The 15,790-nt window shown below is 44.2% G+C and overlaps 1 protein-coding gene across 1 annotated transcript in view; it reads left to right on the top strand.

The window, feature by feature from the left end:
- Dpp6 (dipeptidyl peptidase like 6) overlaps positions 1-15,790 on the top strand; it is a 652,844-nt gene that overhangs the window by 312,835 nt on the left and 324,219 nt on the right. The window contains exon 2 of the mRNA XM_035448706.1: positions 6,256-6,370. Coding sequence (XP_035304597.1) covers positions 6,256-6,370 — 115 coding nt within the window. The remainder of the gene's footprint in view (positions 1-6,255; positions 6,371-15,790) is intronic.

Genomic DNA, 15,790 nt, shown 5'->3' with positions numbered 1-15,790 from the left:
TAATCCAGGGCAAGTGTCCTTCCATTTCACCTGAGCAAAAGTCACTCAAGTGTCATCATGCCAAAATCTATCCACAACAGATTGCACATGGGCAAATGAAGAGGGAATGTGTTACCATAAATCTTTCCGCCAAAACCCGCCCGAGCCCTACCGCCACAGCCCTACCGCCACGTGGGCGGCTTCCGCAAGCCAGCTGCCTGAGTTCTGCCCACCGAGTTAGGACCCCAATTAATGCACAGAGACTTATATTAGGTACAAATGCTGCTTGGCCAATGACTAGGATTCTCGTCTGTTAGCTCAGTCTTAATTATCATAAATCTATATATTTTATAAGACTTATCTTATGGATGCCTTCCATTGGTGACCTCACTTGCCGGTGGATCACATGGCGACTCTGGAGGCAGAGAGAGAGCCACTTCCATCTTGGCCTTGTTCATATATCAGTCTCCCTGTTATGTCAATTCCTGCCCGGATCACCACTTCTTTACTACATTTCCCAGAATCCTCCTTGACTTCTAGTCCTGCCTAACTTGCTGCCTCATTGGCCAAACAGTACTTTATTTATCATCCACTAAGACAGACACACACACAGAAGTACTTCCCCCATCAGGAATGATTTAATGATTATGTGGTGACTGAGAGTCACCATACTTCCCCATTTTTTATATTTTGAAGTTGTGTTTTCAAAACACCATGGGTACATTCCACAATTCCTTGTTCTTGAGGATGATAAGGAATGCCTGTGTTATGCTAGATTTTCTATGAGGAACAAAATTGCTGAAATACTTTACTAATATATCCAGATCCATTATCCATTTTTATAATTTTAGGAATGCCCAAATATGAAAAACAATTTAAGCAATGAGCTAAATTGGGCTTCCCCAATTTGGGCAGTGGCCATCAAGAACCCTAAATATGTATCAACTGTCACATGCACATATTTTAATTTGCCAAATTCTGCAACATGAGTAATATTCATTTGCCATAAATGATTAGGAAGAGGGCCTCAGGGAAGCCTAAGGGAGGCCCAGGTAAATACTGTGGACATCCATCACATTGCTTAACAATTTGTCAAGCAATTGCTCTGGTAAGGCCAAATTGTTGTCTTTAACTTCTGCTATTCTGATGATAAAGGGCATGTGACTGTTGAGCCAGTTCTACTTGGGACAAAGCAACCATCTTTGTTAATTTATCAGCTGATGCATTACTGTCAGCCAGTGGGTCAGGAAAATTGGAATGAGCTCTAATATGACCCACAAAGCATGGCAATTTTCTTTGATGAATGGCATCTTGAATTTGCTAAAACAGCATCCTAACCTGATCATTACTAGCTCCAATACAGGGAACAGTTTCTATAACTTGAAGAACCCTAAAAATACAATGACTACCAGTATACAAATTAAATGAACTATTTACTAAAAGCTGGAAAACATTGCTATAGCTCATAATTCTACTATCTCAGCTGAAGCTGGAGCTGTTTGTATTACCATTAAGCAGCTCTTCCATTGGAGAAACCATATGTAACATGGTAATTAAAACTCAAAGACAGATATTGGGGTTCAAGCTTCAAGCTGAAGATCAGAAAAGCAAAGCAGCCAAGCCACTAGCTCTACCTCTACCTCAAGCTGAAAGGGCTGATCCTGTCTCCAGGATTTCTCACCAAACCTCAGACTGCTGCATCTTCTCAGTGTGGCTGGGGAATCAATGCCTTCCTAAGCTCAGTGTGGCTGGAGAATGAATGCCAGCTCTGAGACGCTGTTCCTGTCTTAAATATCTCTCATGAGTGCTGGGATTAAAGTAGAGAGCTCTGTTATTCTTTTAGACTGGTTCAATCTCATATAGCCCTGGGCAGACTTGAACTCAGAGAGATCCATCTACCTTTGTCTCCTGAGTCCTGGGATTGAAGGTATGTGCCACCACTGCCTGGCATCTGTGGCTAACTAGTATGGCTGCTTTGCTATTTTGTTCTCCAGTGGCTTTAATAAATCATAAACAATATATCACAACTATCAGTAAAAACCAGCATAGCATCTTTTATGAGATTTTTCATCACAACTTTAGGAAATATAAAGGAATGCACTTGGGCAAATTGCAACAACCAGTCAGCTGGAAAATGGTTATCAATTTGGCCCCAAAACTGAGCAAAAGCAATCACCCAAGAATCATTACTTTAAAATAACCAATCAACTTGCTGTTTAGTATAAGGAACATTGATCACCCTTGGTTCTCTACCAAAAAATAGCCTAGATTCTATCAGGCTTTTTTGTACTAAACAAGCCACTGCTTCATAAGGGCTCAACATTTGGGCTGGGGAAACAGGTAGATGCAACTGCAATAATGACCCATTTCCCATAACACAGCTGTTGAAATATGTCATGTAGGAAGCACACAGATTTCCCATGGTATCGTATAGTCAACATAGCTTATCTGCTGGTGTCGAATTACATATTCTACCTGAGCCAGCACTTGCCTAGCAGCATCTATAAGATGCCTAGGGGAACTAGGATCACTATTCCCTGTAATAATCTCACTGAGGGGTTCAAGATCTCCTGTAGATAACTTCAAATCTTTGTTGGAAGAGAACATCCTCAAATGTTTTCCTTATGTTTCACATTATATGAAGCAGTCAAGTTGAGAAGTTCCTAAATATATATGAGAAAAGATAAGTGGAACCCAGACGACCCAAAAAGCTCCAGGAGAGTCTGGTGGGGAAACAGCATTAACTGTCAACTTTGCATACGCTAGAGTCACCTGAGAAGAAAGTCTTATTTTATTTTATTAGAAACAAGCATCTTTTACATGTCAATCCCAGTTCCCTCTCCCTTCCCTCCTCCTATGCTCCTCCCAATCCCCCATCCCAACCCCTTTCTGCTCCCCAGGGAGGGTGAGGCCTTCCATGGGGATCTTAAAAGTCTGTCGTATCATTTGGAGCAGGGCCTAGACCCTCCCCTATGTGTCTAGGCTGAGAGAGTATCCCTCCATGTGGAGAGGGCTCCCAAAGTCCATTTGTATACTAGGGATAAATACTGATCCACTACCAGAGGCCTCATAGATTAACCAGACCTCCAAACTGACATTCTCACTCAGAGGTTCTGGAACAGTCCTATGCTGTTTTCCCAGCTATCAGTCTGGGGTCCATGAGCAACCCCTTGTTCAGGTCAGCTGTTTCTGTGGGTTTCTCCAGTCTGGTTCTGACCCTTTTGCTCATCACTCCTCCCTCTCTGCAACTGGATTCCAGAGTTCAGCTCAGTGCTTAGCTGTGGGTGTGTGCCTCTGCTTCCATTAGCTACTGGATGAAGGCTCTAGGATGGCATATAAGGTAGTCATCAATCTCATTATCTGAGAAGGGCATTTAAGGTAGCCTCTCAACCACTGCTTAGATTGTTAATTGGGGTCAAACTCGTAGATCTCTGGACATTTCCCTAGTGCCAGATTTCTCTTTAAACCTATAATGACTCCCTCTATTGTGTATCTCTTTTCTTGCTCTCCTCAATTCTTCCCCTGACTAAATCTTCCTGCTCTCTCATGTCCTCCTCTCCCCTCCTGTTCTCCCCCTCTTTTTCTTCTAGCTCCCTCTCTCCCCCATGCTCCCAATTAGCTCAGGAGATAGAGAGGTTGACAAGATCAGATTGGCCTGTGGGAATGTCTGTGAGAAAGTATCTTGGCTGCTACCCGCTATAGGAGGGCTCAGTCCACTGTGGGCATCTCCATTCCCTGAGCAGGTGGTCCTATATAAGGAAGCTAACTGAACCTGATCCCAAGTAGGCCCCAAGGAGTGTCCCTCTCCATGGTTGCCACTTCAAGTTCTTGCTTGAGCTCTTGCCCCAACTTTCCTCAGTGGAAGATCATGACCTGGCAGTGTAAGCCAAATCAATAAACTCTTTCTTCCCTTAAGTTGTGTTTATGTAGAGTGTTTTATCACAGACACAGAAATCAAACTAGAACAAGCATGATAGAAGGCAGTGGACAGAGGTCAGAGAGAAGGGGCCTTGAGAACATTGCCTAATGGTCCTGGGAAGTACCTGCCCTTCTTACCCTGAGATGAACTGCCAATCTTCCAAAGTTGGGCTAGCTAACCTAAAGAAAGTCTGACTGATCAACAGAAGTTTTACAGAGAGCAGGACTATGTCTTCATACACACAGACACGCAAACACACACACACACACACACACACGCACGCACGCACGCACGCACGCACGCACGCACGCACGCACGCGCGCGCGTCCCCCTGAATTGGTTTTTTACTTGAGTTGTTCCCTTATATCCAGCCTTCACTGGTACTTCATGGCTACATCCCTCACACTTAAAACTAGCAAAGACAGACACACGATGATGAGGAGGGGAGAACCTGGGTGGGAGGGGTTTCCAGCTGGATTGCATCTGAAATGGCCCTGCAGCAAGATAGGCTACTCACTGGCTGCCCATCAAGCTGCTGGCATATGCATACTCGTTTCAAACATTTAAAATTATTAGTTGCCTAATATTGGGTTTGGGGTTTTTTGGGTTTGGGGTGTGGTTGGTTGGTTTGGTTTTTGGTTTTGTTTTTCTATTTGGGGAGCCAGAGTCCTATAGTCTCTAAAAAGTGCTTCTAAAAAGTGCCTGATAGAGAGAGTTGAAATATGGATTATCATAAGGGAGAGGCTTGAATATACTTCCTACTCCCTGGTGAGAGGGCCATCTGGTTGACCCCTCTGCTTTCAGCAACAAAAAAATAAAACGTGAAACCACCCACTGTCCCATCGTGACCAGAAAATTATACCCATGCCATCAGTGCAGCTCCTGCTGTACAATTGCCACCTGCCAACTCCTGTGCCACCTCAATACCTTAGTCTCCTTTGTTTGCTGAGAGTTCACCTCCTCTTACCTCTGCTGTGTGTTATTCTGCTGTCCCTTTAGCTATGTGAGGCTGTGTGTTCATCACGAGAAGCAAGTGTTTTATTCATGTGTAGCTGTCTGCAGCTTGACGAATGCTGGTCTCCAAATGCTGTAAGCTGACCCATCCTCCCCGCAAAAGCTAAAACTCCAACCTTCCATTCTGAGACTAAGAGCACAATAGAAAACTCTTCCCTTTCTTCACTCACTTCTGAGTTCACTTACTGTTGTCCGTGAGGTATTTCTGCATTATTTAGCAGTGGTGGTGATAAATAGCAAGGCAACAGCTGATCTCCTGACATTCTCTTAAGTTGCAGCCATGACTTGATATCATATTATGTGTACGTCTGAGCCAGAAAAGGCACATGGTAATCAAGTGTTGCCTGTTTTATTGGTTTGTAGCCATTTTATACCTTCAAATGAACAGCCAGTTGAGGATGAAGATGTATTTATACACTGTATCTACTTAAAGACCATCTTTATCCTACTTCTTGGCTTAGTTAACAGGAGTTCAATTGATGGACACTATAAGAGGCAATATTCTCAGATGGATGGTGTGCATAGCTGCACTGAGGTCATATGTCCTTTGTTGCTATATAAATTTTTCTGTAGAATTAATGAGAATTACTACTATTTAACTGTTATATACAGTACTTATTATTAGATATTAGTAATGCACCACTTTCAAGGAATCCCAGTGAAGGTCACCCTCATCTTAAGGTAACAAGTTTAGTCTCCTTGTGCCACGAGCTTGTTTAGTTCCTAGATTTGTTCACATGTTGACATCCTTGAGAGACGGCTCCATATCTCCCTTCCACCCTGCTCATGTTGTTCCAGGGAGGATGCTGAGAACATAGGAGAGGTGAGAGACCCAGGGAAGTGAGGCCCAAGGAACGTTGCAACTTGCTCACAGGGCTGTAGCAGGAATACCAGGCTCATGATAAGTGCCACACAGAGAAGCTAACACACAGTGTGTGCTAACTAAATGTTCAAGCATGGCTGCTACTGGTCAGAGTTAGTAGTGTGGACATAAATAAAGAAAGGGGGAAGAGAAGACCTGGGGCTAGCAATGTTCGTCACACTTGAGTGACATTCCATGGAGAGAGACTCCACGTGCCTGCACGGTATTCTAGTTCATGGGGGTATTTTGTGTGTGTGTGGGGGGCAATTCTTCTAAAAATGGTATCATGTTAGAGTCATTGTGGAGATCGTCTGTCCCTGACATGAGGAAGGACACAGCAGGTACCTGGAGTGCCGCAGGGAGAGCGGCTAGTGCCAGAGGCTTCTGCCACCGCCCTGTGTCATGAATGAAACAACAGCTGTGATTTGGCCTGTCCCCCTTGTCATGCTCACTGAGTTCTGTCTTCCTGTGGTTGTTTTAGGAACTGGTGGGGAGTAACCCTCCGCAGAGAAACTGGAAAGGAATTGCAATCGCACTGCTCGTCATCCTGGTCATCTGCTCTCTGATCGTCACCTCAGTCATACTGCTAACGCCAGGTATGGAAGCTTTCAGAGATCCAGTCACGAACATATTAAAGTGCGCAGTTTTACTAGGGAATGCTTCCTAAGTAGCTGCTGACTGTACAGTTTATTTTTACCAGGTCCTAATTTTCATTATACCGTTGTAGAAGGTTATAGTTTGTTTTAAATGAAAACAAATCTATATTATATACTTTAAATTTTTATATGGCTGTTGACTAGATAAAAATGGCACAGATTAGGCCAGGCGTTGGTGGCGCACACCTTTAATCCCAGCACTCAGGAGGCAGAGGCAGGTGGATCTCTGTGAGTTCGAGGCCAGACTGGTCTCCAGAGCGAGTGCCAGGACAGCCTCCAAAGCTACACAGAGAAACCCTGTCTCGAAAAACAAAACAAAACAAAACAAAAAAATGGCACAGATTAAAAATTGGCTGTTGCCTATTCATCTTGAAATTAAGGTAGAAGCATTAGAAATCATTTAGGATCTCTTATCTGGGTGGTAGAGAAAGGAAGAATTAAGAAAATGCTCAAGCAACACATGATGACTGTGAACTAAGGGCAAATTACCAATTGGGTAAAACTGATAGAGTTAAATATTGATGGATCCAGAGACAAAATTCTCTCAGGTAATAACAAAAACATTCTAGAATCCAGAGCAGTGCCCTGAAAGCATTGAGTTCACCCACATGTCCTGTACAGTGGCCGAGACAGAATTGCTTGGGAGCCTCAGGGACAGAAAGGTCTTTTAGTTAAGGTTAGGTTTTTGTTTGTTTGTTTGTTTTACCTCCACATTTGTGGATAAAGTGGGATGTGGGGTGGCCCTCCCGGGTGGTGGGAAAGGAAGTGTTGCTTGTAAGGTAGCCATGTGGGCCTGTCACAGGGCCCTAGAGGGCAGCAGACGCTGTTTACTGTATCACCATCATCACTTTGGATGCTCATGTGCAGGTTCCAGTCCTCAGTAAGCTGACTGCACATGTGTTAGACTTCAAGGTGGAAAGTGAGTCGACACTGCAATGTGGGGAAGCAAAATATAGGTACAAAGTGCACACAGGTGGTCAAGCCATTGGACCAAGATGTAAGTGAAATGAAATTGATATCTTTACTAAAAGGTGGTGGACACTGCCAGGGAAAAATCGGAACTGCAGACCAGTGTTCCTTGTGAGGACAGGTGCACAGAAAGCTAGTAGCAAACTAACACTGTAACATATAAAGATATTACAGGGGGCTGGACAGATGGCTCTGCTGCTAAGATCTAGGAGCATCACAGCTCTCAGTCCCCACATCAACTGGCACACAGCCGCTTATAACTCCAGCCTGATGCCCTCTTCTGACCTCCACAGGCAGAAGATGAGTGGTGTGGAAGGGACTGTGAGCAGATTAGGGGAGACAGACACTTGTTTTGTGAGTGCTGCTTCCGAGTGGATGCAGCAGGGACCAGAAGAACGGCAGAGACTTAATTAATACGAAGGAACTGGGACTCTCTCTCTGGATCTGGGGAGCATGGGGATGTCTTTGCTTGAGCAGAGATGTGCTTTGGTGGCAAGTGACCTTCACAGCTTTTGTCCTGTAGTCATGTCTCACTTCCTTGGGACTTAGAATGGGGCAATGGTTCTCAGATTCTCCTGCCTGGTGTGAAGTTTTGCCACGCCCACCTCCCCCAGAATCAAAGGCTCTCATGAACATTACTCAAGAGTGGAATGCAGTGGATGGAGACAGCAACAGGACCATGGTACATAGGGTAATGAATATTCCCAGACCTGACTGAAACATGGCTCCTGGGACCTTCCTAACAGCTAACCCTGATGGAACTTTACATCACTTCCATACCACAGGAGCAACCACAGAGCAGCCCTCTCTAAGCCCAGTAGAGAATACAGTCACTGCAAAGGTTCTGACAGGTGGTGACACCAGCTGTCAGAGAAAGATGCTATAGAAAGCAACCGGGGCCTTGGGTGAGTCTCCATATTCCAAGAAGGCTTTGAAAGGGCCTGTTTCCTTTATTCTTCTAGCCCTTTTGTTTGGGAGATTTTCCATGGATAGTGTCTGTTTCTGTAGGTTGTGCTGTTAGGGAACTATGTGTCCTGGCCTTGAGAGGACCAGGCAACACAAAAGTCATGCTGTAGGGCCCTCCTGGCGTGCCACTTCTGTGTTCCCTCTGCTAAAGCAAAGTAGAAGCTTTTGTTTTGCCACTGATGATTGTGCCAGGTGTTCTACCGCTACTGCTCTGAAGTGTCCCCAGACCCTCTCAGATGCAGAGTCCACAGAGCTAAGCCCTCCTTCCAACATTAATAATTCCATCAGGAGCTGCAAACACTCTGCTAAGCACTGAGCAAATGTAGGACATGTAAATCTGTCTGTTCTCCTTTGAGTTAAAAGCAAGGAGGCAAAGAGTCCCAAGTGTTGCTATTAGTAAGAAAAATAAAACCAGAGAGCAGTGTAGGGTCAAGCTCAGGGTACCACACAGGAGGGAAGAGGGCTACAGTTCAGAGTCCTCATAAAAGCCGCCATACCTTGGGAATGTATGCAAGTACTTTTGGGCACAGCTCCATTGCATCGCCCCTGCCCCCACCCAAGCGTTGCCTTCATTTTGATAGACTCAAGAAAACTTCGAAAGCAAATGTTTTCTAAGCACTCACAGATTCTGACCTTGTGTCCTAGAAACTCTGAGTCTAGAACATGCTCACTCAACACTCAGTTCTGAATTCATTTGCTTTGGTCTGTCTGTGACTATTTCCCAGAGCTCACAACCCAGCTCCAACTCCCCAAGCAGGATCTGGTGGGAGGATTGCTCTGGGGGAGTGGGGTTCTGGGAGATTCTCTTGGCAATTCTGACAGGCAAGGAACCTTGCTCTGTGGTGCAGGCTGACAGTCATCAATTACTCAATATCCATGTCTCCCTAAAGGGTCTTGACGGAATCTTGACCTTTCTGGTTGTCATGCATTTATCCCTTGTTGGGCCATGTTCTTTTCCAAATTTCTTTTCTGAATAATAGATTTAAAGTTACCCTTTTAATTTTGTCATATTAGCCACAGCAGCTGTCTATAATAGGTCACAATATTGTCTGGTGTATACATTCAGGGCAGTTGCAATTCCTGCATTCTGGTGAGACTGACTACAATGATCTCCAAGAGGTCTGAAGACATGATGGAGTTAAGTTGCATTAAGATGTTTCAAACTTTGCCTTCTCACTTAACACACTCCAGAGAAGTTAAATGAGAAAGCCACTGACTCTGAGGATCACACCGAAGACTAGCTGCAAGGCCAGGCCACACTCGAGTTTCCAGAAGCAAAGATAATGGTATTTGATAGTAGAAACATAATGTACAGATCACTTGTGCTGGAATGTCCCCACAGTTCTAGTTAAATGCAATGCCTGTGACCAACTGTCGCAGCTGAGAAATTACATTCTTTTTTATGTCCACCATTGAGAAAAGATTGTACCCATTGGAGATAAAAGGAAGCCCGGGAGGTCACCCTGAGCCATCACTAGCATGCGTGTTGTTCCAAGATAGCCTGGCTTGGAAGACAAGGAGGACCACAGTGAGTGCTCAGTCAGATGTAAAGGCTGGTGAGGGGTGAAGAGAGGCTATGCTGACAGAGAGGGAGACACATGGACACCCTGCTTGAGCTCTGAGATTGGACTCTGATTCCTCCCACTGGACAGAGGTCTCTATCACAACCTTTTCTAGACTCTGAAAGTTGCTTTGTCATCCTATCCCTGGAGAGGAAAGAGAAGGGTGGCCATGAATACATCCTGAGTGTTTCTGAATGTCCACAGACTGTCTGCTAACCTGGACGAGCAGGCTGTTCTTCCAGTAACAGGTCATTGAGGGGGGAGGACCAGGGAATCAAAAATTTATAAAGATAGCAAATTTGGTGTTAGGAGGTCTTGCACAAGGTATGCCTTATGCCAAGCAATGTTATTAAGAGGTACAGCATCTTATATATAGTTTTCAGAGGGGAACGTGGGACAGGGGAAAGTATCATACAATGGGCTAAAATCAGCAGGAGAGTAATCAAGTAATGCTGCACAAAGAGAACACAGTGTGTCTAAGGGCATTGCAGATGGAACACACAGAAGCCTCGGGACTGACAACCAGAGGCCCTTAAGAGGGAAGAGTTGGTTTCTAGGGAGTCAATTCAATATTGCACCTCTCCTAAGGCTCTGGCTATTACTTGATCTGTCAAGTATATTCCTGGTTTTACCGAAGGAACTGTCTTCCTTCTCCATATATCAGGGCTTCAGAGAAAGCCTTGGATCAGGTCAGCCCACAACAATCTGCCATGATGGATATCCATTAACAAAAATTATGTATATGTGGAACACCAGAATGGGTACCAACTTTGTCTAGTTTGAAGTTGTCTATATTGCTCCACAGAGCAAGTCCTTGTCTGATTTGGTGGCTCAGGTCACCCCCAGTCAGCTTATCTCCACCCATCTCTACCATCATCCTCAGCTCACTGACTGAGGGGCTACAGCAGCCTCTAGCCTTCATGACCCACACAGGGAACAGGGGAGGGACATTCACTTTCTCCATCACTGAAGAAATTATGTCCCTGGGACTAGCAGGAGGTGAATCATTTGACGAACCTGTGTCTCCCAGACATTTTGGCTTTGGTGGCTTCTGGGATCTGGGTCTGTGGAGTGAGAAGAGGAGAGGCAGTGGTTTCTGGGGAGGCAGCCCTCATGTCTACCATACAAAGAAGACCCCTAGATTTGAACTACTCAAGGTCTGTGGTTAGCAAACCTTGAAACTGAGCAGTGCATTCAAATGACTCTTGAAGCTGAGGCTGACCTGAAGGAGTTCTGTCAGAAGGGTTGGTTTATGCAGTCATTGACCTTAAAGTGAATTGCAGACTGATAGACTGAGCAGTGGGTCTTTGGATCTCTCTTTTGACTTCTCATTAGCTCTAGAAGGAATGTCTAAGGTAGCTTGCTTATGTATGGAACCCTTGCTCTAAATGCCCATTTTCCTTAAAGATGGCATTACACACTTATTCATGTGTACATTAAGGCCACCAGCCCAGGCCAACATAACTGTGAGTTTATTTGTAAAAGATAATTTTCGGTCCCTGCTCCAATTTTAAAGACACATAACCCATAGGAAGGAGTAAATCTTACTGTGTGGTTCTCCCTGATTTCTCTGGAAACTGTCACCAAGACAGCATACTGGGAAATTAAAAAATACTGTGACACACATCCAGGACAATGCACTCCAAGACACTGGCTGATACACCGGGTGATGCGTTAGTGAGCAGCCTGGCATGACAGCCACCAAGGCAAGCATTTTGGAATCTATGGAAGTACTAGTTCAGAGTCAAAAACACAGGGATGTCTGTGTAGTGAAATTGAAGATAAATGGGCCACAGTGAACCAGACAGGTCAGGGACCAGAGAAGATGCTCCAGACTCAAGTGGCACTGGCTTCCTCAGAAGCAGAGATGCTGCCTTAAACCCCACTGGACCCATCACCTGTGGCATTTCAGGAATCAAGACTACACTTGTGCTTTCTCACGTCATGGATTCGTACCCTGCAAGCACTGGGCCTCTCTGAAGGAAACTTGTGGTAAAATCTCCAGAGTTTGTTAACTCATCATGTATAGAATTCAGACTTACCAGTCTCTTTTCCGCTTGTTTCTTCTTACTTGGGTGTCTTTTCTTCAAATGTATTTATTTAATTGTGTGTAGAAGTACATATGCCTTAGTGTGAGCATGCAACCCCTGAGGAAGTCAGAAGAGGGCATTCTATCCCCTGGAAATAAAGTTACAGGTGATTGTGAGCCACCATGTAGATGCTGAATTCTCTGCAAGAAGACGAGGTGCTCTTAACTTCTAAGCCATCTCTGCAGACCATGTACCCAGTTTCTTCACATCCTTCCGAGCTCAGTGAATATGTATGCAGAGGGGCTCCTAAAGTCCTGCTAGTAGCAAATGGAAGAGAGACCTGAAAGGGTATGGGTAGTGGACTAGACAGTGTCTTCACAAAGACCTTTACATTCAAACCCATGATATGGGAATGTTTTATGACAAAGAAGAGAGGGTCTTTTGTGGATGTGGTTATCCTGGGTTATCCCACAAATTCTAAGCACATGGGAGACAGAGTTGACAGAAGAGATATCCAGGTCCTCAGGAGGCAAGGACAGGTAAAGATGGAGGTTTCTGTTCCTCCAGGTCCCACCACCCTTCGGCCCCAATTAAGCACACAGAGACATATTAATTATTAAACTGTTTGGCATATGGCTAGAGCTTCTTACTGGCTAGCCCTCTCTCAATTATTAACCCATTTCTATAAATCTAAGTATTTCCATGTGGTCTTACCTTACCAGAGAAGGGTCCAGACCTGTTTCTCCTTCCTGTGCTACATGGCATCTCTTTGAGACTTCTCTCTCTCCTCTCCCCAGAATTCTCCTTGTCTGGTAACCCCTCCTATATTCCCTGCCTGGCTACTGGCCAATCAGTATTTTATTCATCAAGCAATAAGAGAAACGTATATTCAGAAGGACATCCCCCATCAGGCAGTCATGATGCTTCACTGGATCCAGGGTCTCCAGTAGGAGGCTGAAGACAAGTGATATTTCTTCAGAGCTCCAAGGATGCAACATTGTTGGCTGATACGGTCCAGTTAGACAGACTCTGCCTCTATCCCCAACATTGTGAGAAAATAGTGTTCTGTCACCACTACCACAACCAGCATTAGACTGCGGTACTTTGGCATGGTCACAGTAGGATGCCTATTTCAAGGTGACATGGATGTCCATGCCCCATCTTCAGGTTGAGAAGTCATGGCTGAGAGAATTGTGCACTCAGGGTAAGAACTGAGCAGACCTGCCCATGCCTCCTCTTCCACGCTTTTCGCCCACTACCACAGAAATCAAGCCCTGGGCTTCTTCTTTGGCCTCTAGAACACTCCTTTTGGAAAGGATACTGGTTCTTGTTCATCTTTGCCATTGGGAAAAGAATAGAAATGTATTCAGCTTAATAATTTTTTTTCCAATTTGAGAGGAAAAGACAAGGCCATCTCCCATCCTGACTTTTCATTTCTGTTTTACTTTCCTGATATACACTCAGCAGACATAAGTTTCATGCACAGTCTGAATTAATTAACAGAGGTGGCGATTAAGTAGCAATCAATCAATGGAGCCAGCAAGATTCAGACTTAAGATGTACTTACCATAGAACATAGGATTCATTCAAGGACTAATGTTCCTCTCGTGGTATTGTGGAGAATACTTCATGACACAGGGATCTGAGCTAGTGGGTCTACCCATGTTACTCCTGCTAAAGAGTTGACCACCCACCCCTTCTCTGTTGGGAGTCCTGGCATTCCTGGGTCACAGTGCCATATGCATTGTCATTAGACAGGTTCAATTGGCTGATTTGGTTTAATGTGTCATTTAGACACACATTGGTCAAGGATCTAAATTTAGGTGAGAATACAAGTTATGGCCACAATGTAACTGTAGCATTTACTTCTTTCATTGTTGCTACAGAGTGCATGACTAAAGCAACAAGAAAGACATGGTTGGGAAGGCATGGGCAGCAGGTCAGGAAGCTGAGAGGGATGGATGGGGTCACTCAGTTCACATTCCCCCTTTTATTCAGTCCAGGACCACCACCATTGATAATACCACCCACATTTAGAGTGGGTCGAACACAATCTAAAAACTCCCAGACATTTCCAGAGGCTTGTTTCCATGGTGATTCTGAATTCTGTCAATATGACAATCAAGAGTAGCCATCACATGACCTTATTAACATTTACTGTTGTTAATAAAAAATATATATATAATTTGAAAAACCAGTAGAAAAGTAAGTGAATTAACAAAAATCACCACAATCCATCTCTCCTATCATTAAATCCTTCTCCCAGATTTTATTATTTTCATTGTTTCTGGTTTTAGTGTTCACTCATTCTTCATATTACATTTACTGCCCTGTGTTCATGGACTGCCATCCTTGAATCAGCTACCTCATTTACATTGCCTTCCTTTTCTTTACTCAATGACATTAATTGAAATCCTTGATCCCTTTATTTCATAGCAATGTGAGAACATGGTTTTATACACACTTTCTGTGTCCATTCATCTTCAATGAATCCCTTGTGTCTTGGGAAACTCTCATGTCTGAAAGCCCAATCCACCACCCATACCCTGACTTCTAGGCTTTCTCTCAGCTATGGAAAAGATTTTAAATCTATTCTCTCCCTTTAATGAAATCTCCAATAAAATGGTAACAATATCGCTTATTAAATAGAAAATATTAATAACTATATTAGCTAGTGTTTATATTACTGTAAAGAGACACCATGACCAGAGCAACTCATAAAAGGAAAGTTTGATTGGAACTGGCTTACAGTTCAGAGGTTTAGTCCATTTTCAGAATGGTGGGAAGCATGGTGACTGCAGGCTGACTTGGTGCTGGAGGTGTAGCTGAGAGCTCTACATCTGGACCCATGGGCAGCAGGAAGAGACAGTGAGCCACTAGGCCTGGCTTGAGTTTCGGAGACCTCAGAGCCTACCCCAAGTCACTTCCTGCAACAATGCCACACCCACTCCAACAAGGCCACATCTCCCAAGAGTGCCATTCCCTATGAGCCTATGGAGCCATTTTCAATCAAACCCCTACAATATCATCCTAAATGAGTTTTGTACTCTCAAATTTTCCTTGTAGATTCTGGAAATGTGACTGCAGCTATGGAGAGAAGAACTATAGCATGTCACTAAACAATTTTCTGTCACGCACTCAAGTCTAATATAGTCTGATTTCCTCAGACACACCAAGAGCTACAGTCAGCTTCTCATTACTTGGACCCTGGATCCTTAAGCAGTCTGTGTTCTTTGCAGTTTTGTGTGGTTATTTCTATAAGGTTGGGAGAGTAGACAGTATAAGTGCTTACAGGGGATATGTTAACTTGGTGTGACATAAGCTAAAAAGAGTACCTCATCCAGCATGCACTGGCAAACATTGTGCTTTTGTGTGGTGGTCAACAGAAATCTGGAGATAGCAATAGTTTTGTTGGCCAGGTTGGGATATAGTAACAAAATATATCAACTCATGGGCAATGGATATTGAGATTTTTTTTTTTTTATAGTACTGAAGGGTGAAATTTGGGGTTGTTTTCTAGCAGGATTTCCCTTTGGCTTGCTGATGGAAGCTTCTTGCTGTCTCCTCCTCCTCCTCCTCCTCCTCCTCCTCCTCCTTCTCCTCCTCTCTCCTCCTCCTCCTCTCTCTCTCTCTCTCTCTCTCTCTCTCTCTCTCTCTCTCTCTGTATGTGTGTGGGGGCAGGGTGCTGCACATAAAAAGAGAAACTCTTCTGCCTTTTAGGGCCCCAACAAACAAATTGTGGATGGGATACCATTCCATAAAATCAGTTTACATGGGTGTCTTTTATGGCCTTAGACACTAACACAGTCTACCTTCTCACCTTTAAAGATTGA

This window comes from Cricetulus griseus, chromosome 8, assembly GCF_003668045.3.
Source record: "Cricetulus griseus strain 17A/GY chromosome 8, alternate assembly CriGri-PICRH-1.0, whole genome shotgun sequence".
NCBI lineage: Eukaryota > Metazoa > Chordata > Mammalia > Rodentia > Cricetidae > Cricetulus > Cricetulus griseus.
The sequence above is the reverse complement of the archived record's forward strand: the minus strand, read 5'-3'. Positions and strand labels throughout refer to the sequence as shown.